The sequence below is a fragment of the Plodia interpunctella genome, chromosome 2, assembly GCF_027563975.2.
Source record: "Plodia interpunctella isolate USDA-ARS_2022_Savannah chromosome 2, ilPloInte3.2, whole genome shotgun sequence".
Lineage (NCBI taxonomy): Eukaryota > Metazoa > Arthropoda > Insecta > Lepidoptera > Pyralidae > Plodia > Plodia interpunctella.
In genome coordinates, this window is record NC_071295.1 from 1778720 (window position 1) to 1805174 (window position 26455).

General features: G+C 38.0%; 4 protein-coding genes across 5 annotated transcripts in view; 2 read left to right on the plus strand and 2 right to left on the minus strand.

Moving 5' to 3' along the window:
- Nucleotides 1-176: 176 nt before the first annotated feature.
- LOC128675920 (uncharacterized) lies at nucleotides 177-15395 on the minus strand. Of its 2 annotated transcripts, XM_053755691.1 has the most exons (18): nucleotides 15041-15395; nucleotides 13796-14023; nucleotides 13322-13480; nucleotides 12497-12721; nucleotides 11969-12169; nucleotides 9956-10115; nucleotides 9229-9390; nucleotides 8357-8484; nucleotides 7494-7595; nucleotides 6620-6741; nucleotides 5783-5912; nucleotides 4927-5077; nucleotides 3896-4010; nucleotides 3495-3542; nucleotides 2788-2935; nucleotides 1502-1672; nucleotides 627-730; nucleotides 177-320 (listed from the first exon to the last, which is right to left on the minus strand). In XM_053755691.1, exons 1-18 carry the CDS (start codon nucleotides 15182-15184, stop codon nucleotides 233-235), a joined length of 2586 nt encoding a protein of 861 aa, XP_053611666.1. In that variant the 5' UTR covers nucleotides 15185-15395; the 3' UTR covers nucleotides 177-232. The 2 variants fall into 2 exon arrangements, with proteins under 2 accessions (XP_053611666.1, XP_053611677.1); XM_053755702.1 differs by lacking the exon at nucleotides 3495-3542.
- Nucleotides 15396-15416: 21 nt separating this feature from the next.
- Nucleotides 15417-18801, plus strand: LOC128675923 (17-beta-hydroxysteroid dehydrogenase 13-like). Its single transcript, XM_053755733.1, has 6 exons — nucleotides 15417-15759; nucleotides 16336-16473; nucleotides 17132-17323; nucleotides 17774-17903; nucleotides 18207-18380; nucleotides 18542-18801. Exons 1-6 carry the CDS (start codon nucleotides 15499-15501, stop codon nucleotides 18685-18687), a joined length of 1041 nt encoding a protein of 346 aa, XP_053611708.1. The 5' UTR covers nucleotides 15417-15498; the 3' UTR covers nucleotides 18688-18801.
- Nucleotides 18725-20813, minus strand: LOC128675922 (myoneurin-like). The gene is made up of 2 exons (XM_053755718.1): nucleotides 19691-20813; nucleotides 18725-19340 (listed from the first exon to the last, which is right to left on the minus strand). Exons 1-2 carry the CDS (start codon nucleotides 20725-20727, stop codon nucleotides 19031-19033), a joined length of 1347 nt encoding a protein of 448 aa, XP_053611693.1. The 5' UTR covers nucleotides 20728-20813; the 3' UTR covers nucleotides 18725-19030.
- Nucleotides 20814-21301: 488 nt separating this feature from the next.
- Nucleotides 21302-26455, plus strand: part of LOC128676011 (uncharacterized protein) — a 40880-nt gene continuing 35726 nt past the window's right edge. The window contains exons 1-7 of the mRNA XM_053755899.1: nucleotides 21302-21687; nucleotides 22166-22326; nucleotides 22554-22751; nucleotides 23309-23453; nucleotides 24102-24247; nucleotides 24981-25193; nucleotides 25716-25836. Of these exons, the coding sequence (XP_053611874.1) occupies nucleotides 21543-21687; nucleotides 22166-22326; nucleotides 22554-22751; nucleotides 23309-23453; nucleotides 24102-24247; nucleotides 24981-25193; nucleotides 25716-25836 (1129 nt within the window). The 5' untranslated portion in view covers nucleotides 21302-21542. The remainder of the gene's footprint in view (nucleotides 21688-22165; nucleotides 22327-22553; nucleotides 22752-23308; nucleotides 23454-24101; nucleotides 24248-24980; nucleotides 25194-25715; nucleotides 25837-26455) is intronic.

Consider the following 26455-nt stretch of genomic DNA (forward strand, 5'->3'; position numbering starts at 1 on the left):
TCTACTTAGCTAGGAATTTATACATAGATAACAGAAACATATTATAAGTAGAGTCTCTAGTTATGGAAATGGTTTTATACTAAACATTTTAAGCGAAAAAAAATTAAATGAGACAAAATTACTCATTGCTAAAAAGATTTTAGAGGAGGATTATATCTTACGAGAAAAAGGAGATAGAAGACTATTTTTGTACTTTATTTACATAAAACAGTAGTTATATAGAAAACAGAAACTATTTTTCGCAACTGCAAACTTCTGGTAATTTGCCAGAAGTATATGGAGGGCTGCAAGTAGGACCACAAATACGTCTCGCCTCTTCACTGTAAACATTAAATGAATCAAAATATTAAAACATGTTGCCCTTAGTGCTTTGTTATTACGAGAGAGTAAAGAAAGTAATCATATAATTTCTAAAAACATGACCTATTATTCTGTCTGTGTTCACTTTTTTATGAATAAAATGGTACAGTATTTAAACGAACTGAATACATTTTACCATTTGCAATATCAAATAAATGGTCAATATTGGTTATTACAATAGATTTTTTACAAATGTAGGTTGAGCAATAGTTACCTACTTAGAAAATATTTAAGACAAAATTGTGAACAGCTTATGGCATCATTACCTGCCACGTTTCAACAATCTTCCCGGTTGCTCCATGAGATCCACAACATAGTTTACTCGAATCAAGCCAGCTGGGAAGGAATCCATTTTGTCGTCAGGCGCGTCCTACACAGAAATGAAATCTTTATATGGTTAAAAGTACCCTATCACACTCCAGCTCTAAAACTTTCTCCACAGCAAAAATCATTTCAATCCATTTGCTCTGTTTTGACGGAACATAGAATAGATAGAAACACGCTTTCGTTTTGTGACTTATGATTAGATAACAGGCCTTGCCAATCGCTATGGAGAATCTTTCATACCAATATTGCTTAAAGCCATAATGGCATCTATTGGTCATAAGACAATTTTCATTATGATCATTAAATCAATCCTATTCGAATCCTAACTAATATTATAAATGCGAAAGTAGGTAAATTTGTTTGTTACTTCTTCAAGCTCTATCTACTCAACCAGGCTTCGTGAAATGTTGCATATATACAGTAGTTGAAAGTATGGAAAATTTACGCGGTCGAAGCCGTGGACAAAAGCAAGTCGGTCTATAAAAGTAGTAAACGGATTTTTAGCGAACCACATTTTTTTGTCATTGCAATACCTACCACATAGAATGGTCAAATAGAGGACAAAGCGCCCTTGTATTTCCTAAGTAGGTAGTGGTACTCTCTTTATATAGACTTGTAGAACAGTTATAAAACTTAGAACCTGTGTCCCCGCTTGCTGATAAAGTATAGACCATATCGAACAGATAGCAAATGTTAGATAAGGTGAGGTAACTGGCCAATCACATCTGGCAGATATCTTTTAGTTTTATCTGTCAGATTACAATATAAAAATTGATTTAAAAATTGAAGACGTTCTATCCGGTTATCATCTCACCGGGTCCGGTTCCGGCACGGCGACCTCGCACCACGCCTTCGCACTGCAGTGGCGGTACAACGCGCACGGGATTGCGACCTTATCCGCGAGCACTTTGTATAGCAATGCGCGTTCTAAAGCACCTCCGCAACGCACCCAGCCGAGGCCTATGACTGACGAGTGCAATTCCAACTGCAAAGTTTTATTCAATTTTAAATTACCTGGGTGATATTACCTGGGTGAGCTGATTCCACACTTTTGAGTGGGGATACAGTTCGGAAACTGCTTGCCTGTGTGGTACCTCTCCCAAAATCATGGCACACATGCCTTCTGGATGTTCTCTGATATCATTCCATTAAATAAATAAAATAAATAGATAGATATGTATGGACAAATCACACAGATTGAGTTGGCCCCAAAGTAAGTTCGAGACTTGTGTTATGGGATACTAACTCAACGATACTATATTTTATAACATATACATATATAGATAAACATCCAAGGCCCAGATCAATCTGAAAAAGTTCATTTTCCATGTTGACCTGACCGGGGATCGAACCCGGGACCTTCAGTGTAGCAGTCTGGCGTGATGACCATTAGGCCACGGAGACCGTCATTCATGAAGCGGCTACAGATAGAAAGCCGGGGTCACTTTTTTCGCATAATTTATTTTGTTTTGGTATAACAGGGCATCTAGGGCATAATTGATTTTTGACTATATTATAAAAATATGTATAATAGACTATAGCATAAAAGTTTAAGCATTATGGCTTAATTTTTTATGCTGATAATAGGAAACTTCAGAGAGTCATGGTGGAGGATGGAGTAGCCCCAATTCCGAAGACGGATGGTGAAGGAGTTGCAAGGATGATTTTGTGTTTCTTTTTTTCTTTTTAATGTAATATTGTTATAGGATTTTTTTTTCTTCCATTCATAAATACTTATAGGTAACACATGTAACGTTGTATTTCAGTATATAACAAATTATTAGCTTTGTAGATCTGAATGCCCTTTAAGTAAAGTTCCTTTAAATTAAATCATTTTATTTCTCTTCTATTTCTAGCATAACTTCATCATAAAGTCTATATCCGTTTCTAAAGCTGTTACTATGGGCTCATATGATTTTATCATCGACTATCATAATATATACTTAATTTAGGTACCTGTTCTTCTTCCGAAATTCGTCCTCCTGCCTCCTTTAATGAAGTAAGTACAAATTTTCTTTGATCAAAAGTTTGAACAGATTGTTTTTTAGATTTCCATGCAACACATATAAATGAAATGATGATTGCTATAATAATACTTACCATCAACTCCGTGATATGCATGGTCACGGAATGCGACGAGCAATCCCTCTCCACTGTCACACCGGACATCTGCTCCGCGACGAACTCTGCCAAAAGCTGGGCTCTTTTCTTCAGCATTAGTGTAACTTGGTTGCATCTATCGCGGGCACTATAGACAAATATTATTATTATTATGTTGGTACGCATTTTCAGCCACGAGTCCATTGGGACCCGGTCCTTTGAGGCATTCATGGGGCCAAGGCCAACATTGAAGAGGCCTTTTGTACCTTCTTATTCTAAAATGAGATGGCTGCATCTGTAGAGTATGTGTATCTATCCCTTAGTGTACCATTCGGGAACACCAACAGACAGTCCTCCACTAGTCTATTGCCGAGAAGGGATTTACGTGATTTGTGTTATGTGTATGTGATGTTAGTGGGCTAGATTTCTGGTTATTATTATTAGTATGTATTTAAGTTTTCAGAACATTATGGTCGAACGATTTATTTAGAATTCGTCGGATAAAAACTAGAGGAGTTACCTAAGCAATGGACAGAAAGGTATGGCGAAATAATAAGGCTTTTGCCCAGCAGTGGGACACCACAGGCTTTTAAAAAAAAGTTTTGCGTTTTGAACACTCAATTTAATTTAATATATATAGGTTCGTGCTAATTCTCGTCTATCGTCGAATAATCTAATGAATGAAAAAAATAATAAGTATTAGGTACCTAATTTCTAAATATTCGTCTGCGATGAGGGTAGAAGACCGTTTAGATCTGTGTAGGAAAAAATTAACAAAATTAATAAAAAATTGTCCATAAAATAAACATGTGTAGAGTCCACGCCACGAAAGACAACAACGTGGCCGTAATAAGTTTATTTGTTAGACAAATTAAAAAAATCAAACTTCCCTACAACTTTTGAACGGCTTAACCGATTTTGATCAAACATAACTAAGAACCACCACATAAAATTATCTATCAAATAAAAAGAACCGCATCCAAATCAGTGACACGTACACAGACAGACAGACAGACACACTTAGCGGTCAAACTTATACCAGCCTTCATTTTTGCGTCGGGGTTTAATTATACTCAAAACCTATACTCAAGCCAAATGTTTTACTCACGTATCTGGAAACCACGAGCGCACTTTCTCGACGTAAGACCGTAGATTGTAGTCGTCAGGGAAGACCAAAAGCCGCAGACGCTCACTTGACCCGCCCAGGTTCGTCTCCGACTGATCTGAAGATATAATATTCGATTCAAAAGTCGCATATAAGTAGGTACAACATGCATGCATTCTTTATTAGGCAATTGGCTACTTGACTATGAAATAAAATGCATATAGGTATTTAAATGTACACAATATGTAATTAAAATTGATATAATAAATAGATTAAATATAATATACTTAAATATATTAAGACAAATCACACAGATTGAGCTGGCACCAAAGTAAGTTCGAGACTTGTGTTATGGGATACTAAGTAACTCAACGATACTATATAACAAATACATACATATATTGATAAACATACAAGATCCGGGCCCGGGACCTCTCGGTTCAGAGGCAAGGACTTTACCACTGCGCCACCGAGGTCGTCAATCAGTTATCATGAGTGTTGAGAACACACTATACATATTGTAACATATGGAAGTATTGTCTTTGTCTCTCACTTCTTCAGGTTTCTTCCTCAGGGTCAGGTCCGCTTTCCTACGTTTTCTCCACTTTGAACGGTCTTAAGCATGCTTAGTAATCAAGGCCATTGGCATGCATCTAATCTTTGACAACGTCAAGTCTGTCTGTGTATCTGTGTATTTGTGGCGTCGTAGCTCGCAAACGGATGAACCGATTTTCGTTTAGTTCTTTTTGTGTCATAGATAATTTTATCCCGAGTGTTCTTAGCCATGTTTCATGAAAATCGGTTCAGCCGTTCAAAAGTTGCAGCGAAATGAATGTTGAAAGTCGGCGGCTAACAAATAAATTTGTATTTTATTGTAGGCTATCCCTGGATATGCAAGGTTTAAGTTTATTGGCTACGGTGACCACGCGTCATCAGGTTGAACGCAAGCCTGTTTACCTGCGTATAAAAAAAAACTATCAAACAAAATATAATTTTCATCCCGCAGCTAGGAATAATTTACACTTGGAACTCACGAGCAGAGGTGACGTCCGTGCTGGAGAGAATATCATCGGGTTTATGGAAGGTGCAGATAAAGACTGGATGCCTGAATGGGGGCTTCTGTTCCATCAGCCTCGAAAGTGTTGGGAATGGACCACCTAGACGTTTCGGCACGTAGAAACCCTCCTGTTGCATTGTGGGGTAAAATTTATTCCATCATCATTGTCGTATTCCTCATGGCTGACGGTCGTGGTCATTACGTGTAATTAAACACACACAACAACTTTCTTGTCATTAGAAAATGGAGAGATTTGCCATTGCCTTCTCCATTTCACACACAAGTTAATAATCAACCAGTGTGCAGGTTTCCTCACGATGTTTTCCTTCACCGGAAGCAAGTGGTGGTCGATGACATCTACTAGGTGTACGAGATTGGTACCTATACAAACTCAAAAAAATAAGGATCACTTATTAAACTATCATTTATTAGTTATAAAACTTATTGTAAATGCGAGGATGTAACTATGTGTGTAAACATGTTTGTTACTCTTTTACACAAAATCTACTAGACCGATTGTTACAAAATTTGATACACGGGTAGAATATAACCTGGAATAACACATAGGGTACTTTTTATCGCGAAATTCCCACGAAATGTCGTGTGTTTAGTTCAATGTAATGACCATAACCATCAACAATTAAACATAAAGAGAATTAACCAGAAGGCTTAGTGCGGGTTTGCAATTCATTTCTTTTCATCGAATCGATTCTTAGTGAGACGCAGCGAACCAATCACATTGCAGTGTGGTAGTCGTTGCATCACAATAGCGCAATGTGATTGGGTCGCTGCGTCTCACTTCGAATAGACGATGATATTCTAGTATGACGAACCTGTGTGAAATCGTTGATATCCAACTTTCCACAATATGCGAACTTCGCGGAGGAGTGGTGACGGAAAATGGCTTCTATAGCTGGTTCCCATGCGCTCACGCAGTACCGCGCTTGCTTGTTCTCCACCATACTAAAACGGCAATGAAAATACATACAAATAAATCAACCAATTAAACTACTCCTTTTTAGGCAGTCCTGTACAATAATACTAAGGTACTTAAATAATATATTGTTTTAGATTATAAAGTCTTTGTCTATAAAAAGGAGTCTCTGGTCGGGCAGGTTTAGAGTTGATATCGACTTGATCACATACTTATCTTCGAATATTAGTAAACAAATGAGTTTAATTTTCGTTCACTGTTTAAATGACCTTTTTCGGTATTTCATCTCAGCAGTGATCGTTCAAATTATAATTACAGTCAAATGGATTGAACATTGCAAATTGAATTGCATGGGGGAAAATGTAGTATCTAATAAATAAATATATTAGGACAAATCACACAGATTGAGCTAGCACCAAAGTAAGTTCGAGACTTGTGTTATGGGATACTAACTCAACGATACTATGTTTAATAACAAATACATATAGATAAACATCCATGATGGAGATTGGCCCCGGGCCAATCAGAAAAAGATCATTTTCCATCATGACCCGACCGGGGATCGAACCCAGGACCTCTCAGTTGAGAAGTCGTTTAAAACCCGTTTTTTTTTTCGCTTTTTTGACAGACTGTGTGTACTTATGTAAATGTTTTGACTATGCAGTTACTAGTAGTAAAAAAATACTGTTTTAATTGTAAAACTATGGGCATATCAAGGCAATGCCCTTTCACTCACTATTGAACGGTTCCCAGCTCCAAATACACATCAGCTCCTTCGTCTGTCACACTGCAAATGATCAGGGTGCACAACGCGGTTCGGAACGCAACATGCTCCGTCCGAAGGTTGTTCGATACCACCTGTAATAGATCTTTCATTCTTCTTTTCCTTTTCGAATGAGACACAAGTTAATAATCAATAAGTGTGCAGGTTTCCTCACGTTGTTTTTCCTTCCCGGAAACAAGTGGTGATCGATGAAAACTACTATACATGAGTCAGATTGGTATACAATCTCGTATCGAATCCTACTCGTGTCACACACGAGTAGGATTCGTACCTGGGACCTTTCGATCCTCAGGTGGGGGTCTTACATCACCACCGATTCTTCTTGATTACTAACACTGGTGTCAAATTTGATTTGCACCTGACTTGAGGCTAAATTCTACGTTTTCCCTTCGCTCCCAGACCAGCAAAGACGCATAAAACATTTTTTAATTGGTTGTTGAGGCAAATCCAAATGTTGGCTTGACGTCTTCAAGAAGGATATGCCTGCTATGTGGATGAAAGGTACTTAGAAAAGTGGACCTTGGGCTCTGTCGCTCTCCGTCAAGAGTCCAGAATCTATTTTCCTAGTTTTTATACTCCACTTCGCACCGTTCGGCATCCTTTTTTGTCAGACCATTTGGATTTAGATTTATCATCGTTATAACGATCGTGTAAGATTCTCTATGGCGAATAAAACTTTGTCATAGATGCTTTTAATCACTTGATGGATTTCTTATTGATCTTCGCCGGCGTTAATATAAAGAAAAGAACAGTTTCATACGGAAGTAACTGTAGAAACGCTCCAATAAGGTAGAGATTTAAAGACCAAAAATCGGACAATACTCATCTCCTCTCCATTCTTCAGAGTGAAGAGTTCCCGAGCCATGGCCTCTCGCATGAGACTGCACAGAACTGTACACGTCATAATCTTGATGAATACGTCAGGACGCTGAAAACATACATACACGACTTTATCCCGTATGAGGTAGACACAAAAAGTTGTGATTCTCAAAGGACTTATTGGCGGAATAGGGGTTCAATAGTGATAGGTTGCCTATGAGAAGAATATAAATAAATATATTAGGACAAATCAAACAGATTGAAGCTAGCCCCAAAGTAAGTTCGAGACTAGCGTTATGGGATACTAACTCAACGATACAATATCTAGGTACCTATAATTAAACATCCAACACCCGGGCCAATCAGAAAAAGATCATTTTCCATCATGACCCGACTGAACATTTTTATTAACAATGTGAGTTCGTTTGACCTCAATCCAACCTGAATTTAATGGGGTCACAGGCTGTTAAAATTAAATTACATAGTGAACTTTTCAATTTTCATTTTCTATGATAGCAGTAACTGTATTAAAAAGCAACAGTGTATATCAAGAACACTGTTATTGTTATGTATCAAACAAATGTACTGAATACTTACGTGTAATATTATAAATAAATAAATATATTAGGACAAATTACACAGATTGAGTTAGCCCCAAAGTAAGTTCTAGACTTGCGTAATGGGATACTAAATCAACGATACTATATTTTATAACATACCTATACATATATAGATAAACATCCAAGACCCGGGCCAATCAGAAAAAGATCATTTTCCATCATGACCCGACCGGGGATCGAACCCGGGATCTCTCGGTTCAGAGGCAAGCACTTTACCACTGCGCCACCGAGGTCGTCATGTTCTACTAACCAGGAGTATATTTATGAGCTCCTGTATGAAGTCTGCGTTGAGCATTGCGTTGACACAATGATCGTAGCTTTGCAAGTTGATGTAGCACTGTATAGCCATCCGCTGGGCTTCGACCGGGACATCTTTGACTGTTAACAATATAACAATGAAAAAAAAATTATTTGCGGCGTTGGTTCCGCCCTAGAATATAAGCACTCTGTAGATGCCGTGCGAAGCGACTAAGGGACACTTAACCTAGCTGATAGGCAACAATAGTATTCTCAAGGAGGGCTAACGTTAGGCAAGTAGCCGTTTGTAAAATTACAGCCGAATCATTAAAATTTCACGCTGACTCTGCGCTGGCTGGCAGTGGAGTGGATATAAAGAGAAAAAAGTTTTGATAATTTAAAATATTGATAATTTATACACCATTATCAATTTTTAATTATGCCAAAAAATTAAAGGCTAAATATTATAACCCTATTAATACATGTGAGTAATCAAAATTTTATATTAAGGTTTATCACCAAAGTTATTGAGGTTTGTGTTTATCCCAAAATATCAATGAATTTATGTACGTAGTTTGAAACTCCAATTATTCCAATTCATAGTTTATCGTGTTCTCTCACTCCTGGCAAGTAAAAAAAAAATAAAAATAAACAAAAATACCAGAATTTATCAATGAAAATCGACTTTGTGTGAACAGCTGCACTGAACCTACCTTTACTATGAAGCGGAGTGGCACACTCTAACTATTATAACCAATTATAATATATTTTTTGGATAAATTTTGGATTTCGATTTTTTATGTTTTGACTATGCACATATTATTAGTAATAGATACCCATTTTATTTTTTGGCATAATTAAAAATGTATGGTGTATATTCCTCACCTTTTCTATTGATGTTCCTGACAGACGCGAAGGTTTTGTTCTCCACCAGCGTATACGCTGCGCGCGGTATGTTCCCGTTGGAGGTGTTGCACAGCTCACATAACGCTTTCAGCACGTTCAGTCGCACGTAAAACCACGGTACGTTGTCGTCGCTTAGAATTCCTAGTAATGACATGACTTGAAGCTTTGGTCGAAAGGTCCCAGGTTCGAATCTTGCTCGTTTTACATGAGTTTGTATCTCGATCTGACTCATGTATAGTATTTTTTAGGCGTAAGGAAACCTACACATTGATGGATGGTTTAGTTCACTAGTGTGTATGCCACAGCTTTGGTAACATATAACATATTATAAAGAGAAAAGTAAACTGAAAACATACTGGGTCTATTTTGATGAATTTTGGCACAGAAATAGATAAAACCTTATACTTAATAACATAGGCTTTTTATGGTTTTACCCGAGCGAAGCCGGGGCGGACCTTTTATTTTTGTTTGTAACGAATAAACTCAAAAACTACTAGGCCGATTTTGAAGAAATTTAGCACAGAGATAGGCGAAACCTTCAGGAGTGACATAGGCTACTTTTTTATGGTTTTACCCGAGCGAAGCCGGGGCGAGCGGCTAGTATAGAATATAGCGTGAAAAAATGCCTGTGAAGGCCTAATTTCTGAATGAATTACCTGACTTTGATTTTGCCTATTTTACTTGCTGTCTCTAGGGCAATACCTACCAGTGAGGGACTCAACTATATTGGTTTCAGCTATCCGATTGGCGGCTGCTGCTAGCTTGGTCAAGTTCGCGATTCCCAACGCCGCGTCAGCAATCAGGTCGAGGTTATTGCCTGTGAGCAGGTTGCAGAACACCATGTCTGCGCTTGTTTGGTATATGGCCTGCAGTAGATATAGATATATCATCATTTTTATATAAAATGTATTCATTCATACAGTTATTTAATTCACACATACTTCAGAAGGTATATAGATAGGTCTGGTCGGTCAGTCATCTTGTCCCCTGTTGTCTTGTTGTGTATGAAATTTGCCATGCCAATGTGGAAGTGTATATATTTATATTACATACCAAACTAGCTTTTGCCCGCGGCTTCGCCCGCGTGAATTCTCACGAGAACAGTTATTTTTCCGGGATGAAAGGTATCCTTTGTGCAGTTTGAAGTACGGTGAAGGACATAACTTTATAAGTAATAGCATGTCGGTAGTGCTTAACTGGTTTACAACTAACAAGTTAGCTATAAATACAGAGAAGACAAAATGTATTAAATTCTCTCTCTTAAATAACTCGCATAATGTTATACCTTTAACAGTAAATGGTAAAGCTCTAGAATGGGTAAATACATAGTACTAAATTCCTGGGCATCACTGTGGACGACAAATTAAAGTGGGATAAACATATTGAAATCACGGCCAAAAAACTTAGTACGGCAGCTTTTGCAGTGAGAAGGATCAGACAGTGTACGAACATAGATACAGCTAGACTTGTGTATTTCAGCTACTTTCATAGCATTATGTTCTACGGACTATTAGTTTGGGATAATGCAGCTGAGATAGGAAAAAAATTTGTATTACAGAAAAGAACTATTCATTTTATTTATGGATTAAAACCTCGAGATTCTCTTCAAGAACTCTCCAAATCAATCAACATCCTCACTGTTGTATCTCAGTATATCTTTAATGTGCTTATTTTTGTCAAATCATTTACATTGTACATTTATTTTATAAAAAAATTACATTTATATAAAAAAATAAACGAAGTAAATAGTGTAAACACTCGAAATAACCACAAACTTTGTATGAACAGATTTAAGCTTAAAAAGGTTCGGCGCTCTTTCGTGGGTCATAGTGTAAAATTATTCAATTTTAAACTTATGTTAAGAAAAATTTAATGGATAAAGCGTATTATATTACACAATTAACGCCTATTTGACTGATAAAAACGCATGGATCCTCCCGACAACTTTGCCACTCCACACATGATCTCCTAATTTATCTTTTACTGTTTTTTATTATTTAATTCATATATTGTGACATTTAAATTTTATTTGTAAAGCATGTACGTGATTTGTGATCTTCAAGTGTCTGAATTATACTTCCATTTCGACGAATAAGATTTGTAATTATGAAGTCATGGGAATCGAGTGTGTCATGCTCACTCAAATGGTCAATCTGGTGGTGGCGTCGTGGGCCGGGTCGTGAGGTTCCCTCTATTATGGTTGAGCTACGCGATGGCTGTCCAATGCATCAACTCGTGAACGGGTGCTGAGTCTTAGAGGGAACTGGTCATCTCGTTTCTCATATATTTTTATGTAAGTTAATTGTGTTTCACATCGATATATATATATATATATATATATACCTTTTGACTATGTACATTATGTACTTGTATATATTATTAGAAAAAAAACATTGTATGAAACAATAATGGTAAGCCGATCTGGCATGATAGGGACCAACACTGTTCAAATGAGTTTCTTTCGGCATTTCTTCTCAGCAGTGGTCGTTCCGAAATGCCAGTAGTTTGTAGCTTGTGAGAAATACTATAAATATAAAAATTGACGAGAAAAAGTGCCTGTGAAGGTCAAATTTTAACTTCTCCGTACTTCAAACTATATGTATGCAAAATTTCAAAAAGATTGGTTGAGTGGATAGAGCGTGAAGAGGCATATTAACAAACTTACTTTCGCATTTATAATAAGTTATATTTAGGATATGCATTGTTATGTAAAACGTACGTCTCTCCCATTGCTCGTAAAAGACATCTTAGTAAGAACAGCGAGACAGTTCGGCTTCATGAGCGGTAATGCTGTGTCCAGATAAGCCAACAACCTCAGGAGACATCCAGACTGGTAGAGATGGGCTGAATTCTCCTCGGTTTCTGCGTAATTCTTCAGCACGCTTAGAACTTGCGCGTGAACGTCGCGAAATTCGTATGTCTAGAAAAAATATGTTAATTTATTTACAGTTCATATTTATACGTACACAGAGGGAAACAAGAGAGAGACAGACAGTCATTATAGGAAAGTGCTACTTATCATTATCGGGAGGGTTGACGTCAGGTAGGCGGCCTGTTGTCAAATCACAACCCAATCATCAAAAATGTTATTTATTACGCTGACCCCGGGATTTGCAGATATGAGAAAGAGAATACGTAGGGTACCTACATTTTAAGAATTCCGGGAGCTAAACCACGGGATAAAGTTACTCATAAAAAAATATTTCAATCGGTTCCAAAGTTTGTTTTCTGTTTCGATTTTCCTTACCTCAAGAATATCGCACAGATCTAAAACACCAGTAGACAGCCTAAAAGTTTGTTGCACTGTCTCGTCCTTGTACCGGCAGATCAGCTGGTCGACAGTCTTTAGCGCTGTCTGCTGTATGGCAAGGTACTTGCTCTGCATCAGTTTTAGCAGTGGCGGCCAAGTGAACTGTTGGTTCTTCGTCACTTCCGACGCGCATACGGGGTCGTCCAGTAGGTGACTTAGAATCTGCGGTTGCGAAAATATAAAATACATGCTGAAAAGTTGATTGAATAAATCAATACCTACATAGTACTCGCATAAATCAAAGTCACCCACAGCGTCTGTCTGTTTCTAAGCTTTCATCTTTTAAACTACGCAACGGATTTCTGTACAGATTTCACTGTTATTTAGACCGCCGGGACGGGTTGCTAGTATAGAATAAATGTTAAAAAGGAAATCTTTGGATTATAGAAATATAATTTTAACAGTACTAAGTACATAGTCAATAACATTATCACATCACTCAAAGCAAAATCAATCAATGAAACTAATATTCTATGAACAATGAACTACTTCAGAGTTAGAAAGTTAGACATTGCCTACACTGTGTCTTCACACGAACAATGAAAACGACTAATTACAGTGACTAATTACGACTAAGAGACTACCGCGGTTTTGGATAATACCTGGTTCAAACATTGCTCTTTTGAAAGGAAACCCAGCGAGCACATTCGAAATTTTGCACCGGGTGGCAATTTTGATTCATTTTATTTTACTTTGTAGTTTGTGTTGTCTTTTTATGATTAAGTGACATTGTAATAAAAAAACAGATGACATCTAGCGAACCATTATGCAATTCCTCTGAACATCTGGGTCGATGTTCTTCATCCTATAGAAGATAGAGCCCAACACATTGGCAGAGACTAGCTGCTCGCAGCCCAGGGGTTCCCTCGTCAGCTCCGCCAAGACAAGAGACGAGAACTCCAGCACGTATACGTCTTCTATCTAGAAACGATATGATAAATTTTTCTACTACTGATAGATACATTTTTTTGTAAAAATACATACATATTCCAGAATAACCAACAGAGAGATAAAGCGAACATGACATAGAAGCATAAAATAGCAACTGAGCAAGCAAGCCGGTTTGCGTCGTACCCTACCTGATAGGATGGCAACGCGTGGGTAACACCAGGGGTACCACACGACCGACTTTATGCTGTAGGGTTTACCTCTCACCCTTCAAACCGGAACACAACTATGCAAGCACTTGGCGGCAAAAAAGAAGAGAACGAGGTACTTAGATGATTAAAAACGTACCCTGACCATCATGTGGGCAATCTTCCTCAAGTTCCTCGGGTCCTCCAGCACCTGTTCAGGGCCCTGTGGCAGCTGGCACAGCTGTGCCAACGCTTTGAGAGAAAACCTCTTTATATTCAGTTCGGCGTGTTCAACGTGAGGCAAGATGTACTTCACAGCGTTTAGGTTGTATAAGACGTAGCGGTTTTGCATGTCTTGAGCTGAAAACTTCGTTATCGCTCGGAGTGTCTGAAATATAAATTTGTACATTTGATTCGATAAGTGGTCAAGTGCGAGTCGACTCGCCAATAAAGATATCTATAGTAGCAAACATTGCATAAGGAATATTATCAGTTAAAATACTGTATTTATATTTATTATATAAATACAGTATTTTAACTGGAGTTTACATCTTTGTCGCATTCCATTGCCTTGCCGTCCAAGCTAGTCGCTCCCGCTCGTCGATAATAAATAGTGAGGGTAGTGTGCTGCGATGTTAAGTGACTGTGATTTGTGTGTTATGGATTCTTTATGATTTCTTTGTTACTTTTTTTTTATCTCGCATGTAATTATGAACTAAGGATTTGCCGTATGCGCGTGTTGTATAAAAGTGTACATATAGGACACTTAGTTGTAGTTCTCATACCAAGTGAATTATGTAATTCTTTATGAGAAATAAATATCTTTAAACCCATATTCCAGTGGCAGAGAGTCTCTATCGCGAAGCCCGAATATTTGGCTGTGAATTTACAACAGGCTGCCCGCTTTACGACATCGTCCTCCTTGGAAATACTATTGTCTCTGCCAAGTCTAATAGGTACGCTTCCAGCTTAGAAAGACAAATGGATAACACAAGAACAGCGTGTTAAATAATTATTATTATATCAATATGAATAAAATCGAATAAATAAATAATATTTTCACGTTATGACCTTCTACGCTGCTGGTTGGTGCTACGAAAGTTCTACGCTACTGCTACGACGGAGCTACGAGATTGCTACGATTACGAAATAAGTTTGCTATTTATGCTGCTAGGGGAATTAGTACTGATTTTTCAGACTTTTATGAATATACTCTCTCATTTTCGCATGTTGCCTTTCGGGTTATGACACCGCGAAGCCCAGGGTAAAACTAATAAACCTAATTTACCGACTCTGATACAGAGTTTATATTTTGTTTAAGTTATTTTATCAGACCGATAAAATAACTTGATAATAAACAGCAGAAATAACTGATATCTTGTTTAACTCTCATTTTTCTTAATACCTGGCATAATATTTCTGGTTCAGTAGATTCCAACAGAAGTATAGACGTGTGGGCACTTTCAGGGGTAATGGTGTAAGGATGGAAAGTGTAATCTCTCTTCTCGGCCGATCTGTTTTCTCTTTCCTTTTGCATTGGTTTTGCCATTTTTAATTTATTTTTATTTGTAAGAAAAATTTTAACAATGATAAATAAACAATTTAAATTAAAGCCTACAGATTTATATTTAGCTTAGTGACAAATGTTACGTCTAGTTGTATGACTGAGGTCATAAAATGTAGGCCCATTTCATATTGAAAAAAAATCATAAAAAATCTGTGAAAAAAAAATTGTTACGCGATATTCAGTAAATCCGTTGTATGGAGTGCCTACTAATTCCATGGTAAATTCAAAATAACACGTCACTTTCTCAATTTCCGACAAGAAACGTCACATTAGTCAGTGATACATCAAAACTATGAATGCATTTTTATTATAATTTTATCTTTATGTCTGCTAAAAGTATTTTTACTCGTTCCGTTGGGTGTTTGGCGCGGAGGTTCAGGTCTTTGCAGGAGGTGTGGATACTGCCATGGTGGGGTAGTGGGGGGTTTGCCAATGCCCCCCTCTGGGCCTTGGACACGTTGGTGTTGGTGGCCAAGTTGCTGTCGACGTGTGGTATGGCGATTGTTAGGATAGTGATACCGCCGGTGAAGAAGAGTTTATATGGGGAAACTGTTTTAGTAAGTCCAGTCCAGAGACGATCTGATTATGTAGGCCGTACAGTTTATACTTATATGTATACATGTAATCAGTTTACTAGCCATTGCGTCCACTTGTCCTAATGACGTCTGTGGTGTGAACAGTACACCCTTAAATTGAATTCTCTTAAACCCGAGAATTCAATCCTAGATTCGAAGTTTTTTTTTGTTAATTTTCACAGAATTTATGGTACTATCCAGGACAATAAATCACAATTTCTCGAGCCGCTGAATACTTTTTGTATCCAACGGCTCTATGCTTAATTTATTCCTTTTTTGAAAGTGCTACAAAGGAAAAAATATTCACTTCTATATGAATCACGGTTTCTACACATACGAGTACAATACAATTTTGGTCGTAGGTACATAGCAGAATATAGCGAAAACTAGAGAATCAGGTAAATTTTGTTCTTGCAGTCTTACCTATGTCATCTCTATTTGGTGTCAGCTCTACTATTACGGCGACTCCAGAGCGAATTTTAGACTTTCGTGTTTTGACATCCGAAATAATTTTGTTTAATATATTTTAGTGAGTCATACTTTGGTCTTACTTTAAAGATAACTGGTGCTGGCAACGGCATCGGTCGCGAGTTGGCGATCCAACTGGCGGAGCTTGGAGCCATAGTCGTCTGCTGGGACTGCGACTCCAGACGCAACAACGCTGTCATGGATGAGATCAGGAGCAAGGACGGCGAGGTATATTCCCAACTTTCAATTGTTGAGGCCATGATAAGCTTGATGATTCGTCGAGTCTTTGCCACGTGAGTTTTTATACCAATATGACTCATTGTAGTTTTCATCGACCACCTCTTGCTTCGAGCAAGGATGGCGAGGTAAGGCCCCGCTTACAATGTTAAGACTATGGTAAACTTGATAATGCTTTGGGCAGATATAATGTCCTTATACTGGCTAAATTTGCTTTAGTTTAGTACCTATCTTCTTCATGTATAATAAGGAAAAGTAGAGGGAACTAGATCACGCGGCAGCTCACTGATCTGGTGAAATAGTCAGTGGGAAATTGCGTATCAGATTGCGCCAGACAGTCTGCAGACAGAGAGATGGCGGGAGATGGTGAAGAAACCTGTGTCCGCCTCTAACACCAATATATCTTGACCGCGACCGCGCTTTGCCAAAAGCAAAACGATAGGGAAGAGAATACCACTAGTGTCTTTGACAGAAGCAGATTCTATCATTAAGTACCTACTACCGATGACCCCAATATTGCATTAATTATTTACCTAATCAAGATTTTTTTTTTCAATGTTTGCAATATAACGCCATTGCTTTCCGAGGTTTTCGCGGGAGTGATGATTATAAAAATAATGCAAGTCTCTTAAAATATGTTCGTTCCCAGTGTATAGGGTATACGGTGGACGTGACTGCGCGGGAGCAGGTGTCCGCGATCGCAGCAGCCATGCGCAGGAGAGTCACCGACGTGTCCATGGTCATCAGCAATGCTGGAGCTCTGACGTGCGCGCCGCTCATGGCTCTCAAGCCTGAGGCGGTGGTCAAGCTTGTGGAGATCAATATGTTGGCTCATTTCTGGGTAAAACGTGCATTATATACCATTTCATGCTTAAGTTTGGATGCATGTTGTAATTTAGTTTTTTTTTTCTGTAACTGAAGAAATAAAGAGTTAAGATTACGCCCTAGAATAGACTACTCTATATCCTCCCAATGTCGTACGAATCTATCGAGAATACAAAAGTTATTAACGCGTATAAGCTGTGCCCCCGTCATATACATCTGGAACGCAAATAAATAAATCTACACTGTTGGGGAACTGGCCTTTCCAATGGATGCATAAGGAGGCGGCTTCACCAGGCGGCCTTATACAGACTGAAGGGTTGTAAACACTGTACGTATGTAAATATAGCCGGGAGCTACGGCTATATTTACACGTGCCTTCGCTCTCCGCAGGTCCGACATAGTGTAATCCCTCCGAAAGACATTTAATGAAGGCGGATATGAGTCTCAAAGTAACCTTATTTTCCAGCTAATCCAAGCATTCCTCCCGAGCATGATCGAGAGGCGTCACGGTCACATTGTGGCCATAAACTCGAGCGCAGCGTTAATGCCATACGCTAACATGGTGCCGTATACTGCGGCTAAATTTGGACTACGGGGTAAGTCCAGCTTATTCTTACCATGTTCTGTTCAATACAAAAAGAAAATTTTTAATTATACTTGAGTACTAGCCCCGGAACATACATATAAATATCCGGCTCGAAGGACCATGTGAACATTAAAATATTTATAAATTGTGTTGTGTCTCTATTAAACAATTCGCATGTCGCGAATCGATGTTACCTTGCATGAGAAAAAAAAAGTCCTTATACCATTGCAAGAAATGCTGAGACAAAAAAGTGGGAAAGTGGGCGCTGAGCTCCAACGCTCAGTTGGGACATGATATAAGGACTGTTTTCCAGGACTGATGGAGTCAATCAGCGAGGAGCTACGCCTGAACACGTGGACTAAGAATATCAACACCACATCTGTTTACATGTCAACAGTGTCCACTGGGGTGTGTCCGACCACACACCGGTTCACCTCCTGGCATAAGGAGGTCACGGCTCAAGATGCTGCTAAAATTATTATCGATGGTACTGCTTGAACTTCATACAAACTTTGCAATGATACATTAGTATGCAATGGAGTTTCGGCTTGATTCTTGATTTCAATATTCGAATTTCGAACGTCCAAGGCAGCCGTTGCATATCATCTAATTAATAGTCCTTAATGTAATGATGTTTGTCTGTCACAGGAATCCGCAAGAACCACAAAACAATCTGCATACCCTGGTTCATGAAGTTGTTCATGGACTTCCTTTACATTCTCCCATACCGCATAAGGATCATTTTCACTGATTTCTTCAATTTCAGTCATCGTGGATGGTTCTGTTTTTGCTAAAGCCTAACAAACGTTGATTTTATTAGATTAATTTGTATTTTTATGCATATGTTTAAATATATAAAGATCTTAATTGTTTAGGTATGTATTACAATAAAAGTATTACAAAATAAGTTTTTTTTTACTAACTTAATAGCATTTTTATAAGATTTCGTAATTTGTAAAAAAAATATATCAACGAGACTTACCACGAACCTTTTCAGCCGCTGCGACTATATTTTGTAACGGGTTACAAAAGAAGAAAGTTTCTCTTTTTTAACCAGAATTTAAGACATACCACATTTGGACGTACAGGAACGAAAAGGTTTGTGCTAAGTACCATTAACATATAAGTATGTTGTAGTTATGTGCATTTATGAGTGACTAAATTACGGCTGCTAAAGTTGTGTCCACATTTGTCGCACATAATCACATCATTATGATCAGACATATGTTCTTCTAAAGCTTTAGAATTGCGGAGGTTTTGATGACAAATATAACATTTATAATCTATGGTTTGATGCTGTGCCACATGCCTTAGAAGGGTAGTAGAGGTTGCGAAGCAACGGCCGCATGTTTCACAAAGGTGTTTGGTCGATGTTGCTTTTGTATGACCTTTGACATGGACATATATCTTGTTGCGGTCTTCTGATGTATATTTGCATACTTTACATCTGTAAAAGAAATCAGCCTTTGAGTCCACACAAATTTAGCAGAGTCGACACACTAATTAGAAGGAGAATTGTTTGTTTCCTATTCAAATTTGTTTTATTATTTCATATTCCTTTATCTCACTTGGCATTTACCATTCTATTAATGAGCAAAAGTACAATCCACATAACAAAATTAAGTCTTATATCATTACTTGATCTCATTAAAACAGACTTAGGAGTAGAAATCAATTTAACCCTTTGATCCTGGAGATAATAAAAACTATTGTACAATAATACGAGTACAATCTCGTTAGATTGCGCAGCAGGTAGCCGGTATTCATAGGTTAAGAAAACTCCTTATACTGATTTACCTGTACATAAGATCTTTTGTTTTCTCATGTTCCTTGCTATGTTTTGACAGAGCATCATGCCCTCTGAAGCTGAGCCCACAAACATCACACACTCTCTCTTCGGCCTTGGCTACATGTACTTTAGCATGCTTATACAGTTCCAACCTCTCTTTGAACAGCCCTCCACATTGCTTACATCGGTACACAACTCCTATCGTCGATCCATAGTCAACAGTGCAATGCTGTACCAACTTATCTTCATTTTCAAACTGCTTTCCACAGTTACAAGTCAAAGGCATATTATGTGTCACAGAATGTCGTAACATTTGCTGTTTAGAGTCAAATAACACATGGCAATGTATACAAGTTCGAGATGCGCTATCACATACTGTGATATGTTGTGTCAATTTATGCACATTCTCACATTTTACCTTACATGCAATACAAACAAGATTTTCCCTATTTTTCCCCAGCTTTGTCTTTGGTTCTGTTTCTTTCAATAATATCTCATTAACAACTTCTGCTTCAGAATCTAACACATCTATTTCCATGTTCATGTGTTGCTGTATATTTGCATAATATTCCTTTTTTGGTGTTGGTAGTTTGTTTAGTTTCGATTTTGCTTCCATAGCCTTTTCATTCCTGTCTAATAAATTTACAATAGACGGAATGTCTTCCTTGCCTAAATTATTTAAATATTCTTCTATATTTGCAGTGTTATTAAGAAATTCGAGTAAGGAATCTGAATTATACTCAGAGTCAGGTAAAGGTTGAATTTGAGTCTTTTCAGAAAATTTTCTTGTCTTTTCCTGAATTGTAGATTCCAGCCAATCCTGTGAACATCTAGCATTCAGTTGGAAATTGTAGAAGTCATTCAGTTGAGTGACGCAGTTCGAACAGATTACCTTCGGCAGCTCATCATTGGGTGATATCGAAATGGCAAGGCACGACTTCAGGTGTAGGTGTATCGTAGGATCTCCTAGGATAGAAACGTGCTCAGACTCCACATCTAAACAAATTCTACAGCAATTTCGAATATCATCATTTCTTTCACACATTTTATTAAATATTATTTCAAAAAAGCAATAACTAACTCCACTCCAAGCTAAACAACAAACAACAATCTGTTGCAAGAACAGCTGTTTTTGACTGTGACAGTCCTCTCATATGTTATCATTGGATTTGATCAATACACCTACTACTACTAGACCGCTGATATTCACAAAAAAACATTATGACACGATGGTACTTCGTTGGTCAGCGATTATAAGGTGAACGTATAGCCAGCGGTCTTAGCTTAGCTAGTGTTATAGTAATATAAACTTAGTCCAATCAACTCTGATTTTTGACATGTTAAGGTGGAAGATAAATAACAGTTTGAAAATGTTTTTTGTGTCTTTCTTTTATTTTTCTCTAAATTTTTAGAAAATGTTTTGAGTGAAGTTTTATTTTGATTTCTGAAAAAAAGGAAGAAGGGTGTGCGGCGGCATTTTATATGAAAGAAGAGCATTTCCGTTTCCGAATTTGGGTTCCTAATGAGGATCCTGGATTCGAAAATCTATTAATGTGTGCGACCGCGCTAATAGCGGTCTAGTAGTAGTAGTGATTCAGTTCCAACGTTCGTTTGACAGACAATTGACAGCAGAGAATCGACAGCGCACCGCAACGCAACGCAACAGTTCGCACAAATCTGCAAAGTAAAATATCCTCGTTAATAGGCGACATTTTATAAAATAAGTAAACAATGAACCGGTTCAACGCACACCTGACGATGCAGAAATAATGAAATGTGACAATTGATACCTACCTGACTGATATTAGTGCGAAGTCGGCTACGCCCTCGCAGTGGATTCGCGATAAAAATTCAGCGAAGATGTCTCGTGAAGATTTAGGTAGCCCTGCTTTGGAAGCCCAGGACTCTCTCCTGTATTCTGCCAGACATGGCGAATTGTTGGTAGTGGCTTCCCTTCTTGAAGCCAAGGCCCAAGGGAAGTTAACGTTGGATATAAATTGCAAAGGTAAATTTTTCAGTGTTTGTACTTAGTGTAGGTAATGGTCTGATGAATTATCGTGATAAGTAGACTGTAACAATTGTACTTATTTATAGACTTATATTTTAATTCATGATTGTCTAATTTTAGATGATTATGTTAAACTTTAAATCATGTAAATTTTAGTATGAGATTTTTCAAAAACTGGTTGTAATTGTATTATACAGTGAGTGTACTGTACACACACTGTAAAGAGTAATTTCATTTTAAACAAGTGTTAAACTCATTTATAAAATTACTTTTAATATTTATTATTTTTAACAATTTTGTTTGTATAACCTATGGCTTATTTGTTTGTATATTATATACATTGTACTTGAGATCACAGATGTTTGCTTGCAGTTCTGGGTGTGGTGTGTTTGTGACCATATGGGATCTGCAAAACAAGCTTAATACTTAGTGTACATTGTTGAGTGTTGTCTATTAATGTAACTAATTTTTTCAGGTAAATCAAAGAGCAACTTAGGATGGACTCCCCTGCACTTGGCATCATACTTTGGCCACGTGGAAGTGGTCGAGGCACTCCTGGAGGCCGGTGCCAATATAGACGAAGTAAATGACACAGGGGATACAGCACTGCATAAGGCCTCTTTTGTCGGGAATGAAGTGAGTTTCTTCTATTAAAACTTATAATACTTTTGCTGTAACTCATGGCTCCGCCAGGAGAAAAAAATAGATAGATCAACTGATAATATCATTAACTTAATTCACAAAATAGTCTATGTACTCTTCTAAATCATAGTTTTTTTTTCTTTAATTAAATACAAATTGTATAATTTGTTGACATTCAAAACAGAAAGAACATGTAATGTTCATACTATACTTGTCTACAGGAGTTAGTGATCTTACTCCTCAAAAACAATGCAGACGTGAACATAATGAATGGAGAAGGAAAGACAGCAGCAGATGTGAGTAAGACAAGAGATGTGCAGAGGTTGTTGGAAGCGGCTCAGAGAGTGGAGCGGCAGGAGAGGGAGAGGAGGTTGCTGACAGCCGCTAAGGAAGGGAGGGTTGAGGAGATACAGGAGTTGGTAAGCTTCTGTTTCTAAAAAATATTCTTCCATTTTATTGTTTATATTGCCATGCCAAGGATGTTATCTGTTTAATTTCGCATAATGACCATAAATAGAATTGTGTGTGGCATGTGAAAATTGGAAACTGGCCTGTTTCACCGCGCTTGCTGATAAAGTATCTAAAAGTCTAAATGTAACATATCAAACAGCTTAAACAATTGTGGGTCAGCTAGGGCGAACTGACTAATTTCAGGCAAATTTATCTAGCAGTTAATTTATCTTAACTAATTTTAAATTACAATAGAAATTAGCATTATATAGGCCATTAGAAAGTTTATTCAATAGTAGTGAGTGACACCAACACTAGAGCGATTATTTCCTGTAACCCGATCAGAAATGCAATTGAGCCTATTTGTTTGTAAAGAATTCAAGTAAAGCCGGGTCCGCTGCGTCATGTTTTGAACAGAACATTTGTTCAAAAACATAAATTACAACAATAAAATTATGTTTTTGAACAATGTTCTGTTCTAAACTTATACATACATACCGCCTTAACATATACATTGTCATTTCAGCTAAGCAGCCCTAACCCACCGAATATAAACTGTGTGGACGCTCAAGGAAACACATGTCTGCATTGTGCGGCCTACAGAGGTCACGCGAGATTGGCCGTGTTGCTGCTACAGAATGGGGTTGATACTACGCTCAAAAATAATAGTGGTGAGTCTCTTTTTCATCTTCTCGTGTCAATTGCTTGTGGGACTGTGAGTAAACCTAAATTCCCAAAGAGGGTGGCAGTCGGCAGGCGCTCAGTCATAAATCACAGCCAATACATCAACTTCATACTTATACATCACATTTGCGTGTTTATTTTCACCTTAAATATTACAATTATTACTGTGTCTTGTCCGTGTTTTAAACCTTTTTTATTTTTTTCTAAACAAGGCTTCAGTGCACTTTGTGTGACTATGTCAGCCACATGGGGGATCTCTCATATAAACTTATCTAGCTTTCATATAATGCTTTTTAAACCTTTATAATAACAAGTTTATTTGTTAGACAAATTAAAAATAACCCCGACTTTCAATATTAATTTCGCTACAACTTTTGAACGGCTGAATCGATTTTTATGAAAAATTAACTATCAAATAAAAAAAACCGCATCCAAATCGGTTCACACGTTGATGAGCTACGATGCCTCGTACACTGACAGACAGACACATTTAGCGGTCAAACTTATAACACCCCTCTTTTTGCGTCGGGGGTTAAAAAAGAGTTTCTTTTTACGCTGGCTCTAGGCTTCTGGGCTTCGGGCGTCACAGCCGATAAAATACAAGGATGAGATAAATATATTACATTTGTTCGTAGGTCAGTTCGCCATAGACCTAGCCAAAGACAACGACATGCGTGAAGTGCTAAGCGTACGGCCCGTGCAGAGGTTGCAGCGTACGGCTGCGAGGTTCGAGGGCCCGCTGTTGAAGAGATCTAGATTTTTGGGCTGGAGACCCGTTTGGGTGAGACTTTTTTAATTTACCAAGCAGTCATACGTCCCACCTGATGCCGTTTCGTCACCGAAGCCTATGAACGCATGCAACATTAAGTGTGTTGTCCACTTGGTGGTCCAAGGTCTTTTGCCACAGTACCCTGTAATTACACTGCTTCTCACTCTTAAGTCTGCCTCTAACTCTTGCGTTTGCAGCCACAAGCGTGAGCACGCTTGTGGTTGCAAACGCAACCGGGAATACCCTCAAATGAAAGGGAAGACATTAATTCCAGGCAGTCAGATGAGAGGGAGATAAACGACATGGGATAAGCTGTTACAAGCTAAGCCAAATCTTCAAAATTTAGATTAGATTTAATGATTCGAGATTTGATTTTTTACGTGAACTGCACGGTACTGCTAAGGGGCGTCACAGATCCGAATGTAAGCGGGAACATACGAGGATGAGATAGAGTACTTACATTGTTATATTACTGATAAAATGATACATAAATTTATATTTAAAAAATAGTAAGCCCTTCTGGCATGATAGGGACCAACACTGTTTGAATGAGTTTCTTTTGGCATTTCTTCCCAGCGGTGGTCGTTCTGAAATGCTAGTAGTTTTTAGCTTTGGTAAATATCATTTAATTTAGAATATGACGTGAAAAAGTGCCTGTGAAGGCCTAATTTCTGAATAAATGATTTGATTTTGATTTTTTCATACAATAAAGTTATTACAAACTAACCCAAGTCATGAATTCCAGGCAGTCCTACAAAGAGGAGTGCTACTGTACTACAGTTCCCGCGCAGAAGCTTCCCGCGCGGGCGGGCGCTGGCGCACGCGCAGCTATCTAGACGGCGCCACTCTCACGGCGCCTGATTCTGAGCCCGCGCTCATTGTCATCAGTTTCAGCGATGGAGATTCACACAGACTAGCCGTGCCTCCCGCGGAGAAGGATATTATTGCTTGTAGACAGGTGATAATTAAAGATTTATATTATTTATACAGGGTTACTGGTATCAATCGCAAAACCTCCTAAAGACTACTTGGGTACATCGAAACAAGCAATTTTTATTCTACGACTTGTCGTGATTCGTAGTTTACTTTTTTCATATAAAAAAATACAATCTACTTTCTAGACATCTTAACTCTCATCTATCATCATCATATCGAGTGTGTTATTGGTAACACTGGTGTCGGATTTTATTCAAGTCGCCTAAAGGCATCTGACATGACTTTTACGACTACTTACCGTCATCTAGTGGCAGGTAGTCGCATACACACTAGTTAACTAAACTGTCCACCAGTGTGCAGGTTTCCTCACGACGTTTTCCTTCACCGGAAGCAAGTGGTGGTCTAAACTACAATATATGAGTCAGATAGGATACGAACCTGAGACCTTTCAATCCACAGGCGGGTGTCTTAACCATTACACCAACTCCGCTTCAAAATGTTTCCTAATGCATTCGTGGCTTAAATGAATCTGTCTTTATTCCAGTCGTGGTTAACATCCCTGAACGAACACATAGCATACTCCGGGCATTACCTCTGGGCAGGAGCCTCACCGGACTCCGCTAGAGAGGCCACGGAGGATCTGGATGATGAGTGCAAGCCATTGGGTTAGTTCTGATTACCATTCGTTTTCATGTCATCCCTGAACGAACACATAACATACTCCGCACACTACCTTTAATCCACCGGGACATCGCTAGTAGATATAATATGTACAGTCAACAGCACATCAGTTACCCTGCATGAACCTCTATGACGCGCGGTAATAGCGACGAATTTGCAATAAATTTTGGTAGGTTGATATGCACATGTAACTTTTTATTAAATCTGTGAGTAACGTAGTTTTGGTTACGTAATTACTAACACTTTTAGTTTATATCTAAATTTTGTTTTCCTATTGTACAGTACAAACAAGTAACTGTTTTTTATTCCTTAACTAACTTTTGCTCGCGGCTTCGCCCGCGTGATTTCCCACGGGAGCAGTTATTTTTCCTGGATGAAAGGTACCCTATGTCCTTGTCTGTACTTCAAATTATATAATTTCAACAAGATTGGTTGAGTAGATAGAGCGTGAAGAGGTAAGAAACAAGCAAACATACTTTCGCATTTATAATATTAGTTAGGATTTTTTAAAATTATCAAATATTATATAGTTTTGTGGCGATCTTCATCACTTTATTTGTCTGTTTTTATTAACTTTTATTGTACAAATATTTATTTAATTTA

Coding starts and splice junctions, on each gene's coding strand:
- LOC128675920 (XM_053755691.1), bottom strand. CDS start 15,184: ATGGCAAAACCAATGCAAAAGGAAAGAGAAAACAGATCGGCCGAGAAG. Junction 8,485..9,228: donor CAGGAACATCAATAGAAAAG/GTGAGGAATATA, acceptor TATTGTTAACAG/TCAAAGATGTCCCGGTCGAA. Junction 731..1,501: donor CCGTGCCGGAACCGGACCCG/GTGAGATGATAA, acceptor ATTTCTGTGTAG/GACGCGCCTGACGACAAAAT.
- LOC128675923 (XM_053755733.1), top strand. CDS start 15,499: ATGCATTTTTATTATAATTTTATCTTTATGTCTGCTAAAAGTATTTTT. Junction 15,760..16,335: donor TATATGGGGAAACTGTTTTA/GTAAGTCCAGTC, acceptor CTTACTTTAAAG/ATAACTGGTGCTGGCAACGG. Junction 17,324..17,773: donor ATATGTTGGCTCATTTCTGG/GTAAAACGTGCA, acceptor CTTATTTTCCAG/CTAATCCAAGCATTCCTCCC.
- LOC128675922 (XM_053755718.1), bottom strand. CDS start 20,727: ATGTGTGAAAGAAATGATGATATTCGAAATTGCTGTAGAATTTGTTTA. Junction 19,341..19,690: donor ACAAAAGATCTTATGTACAG/GTAAATCAGTAT, acceptor TTTCTTTTACAG/ATGTAAAGTATGCAAATATA.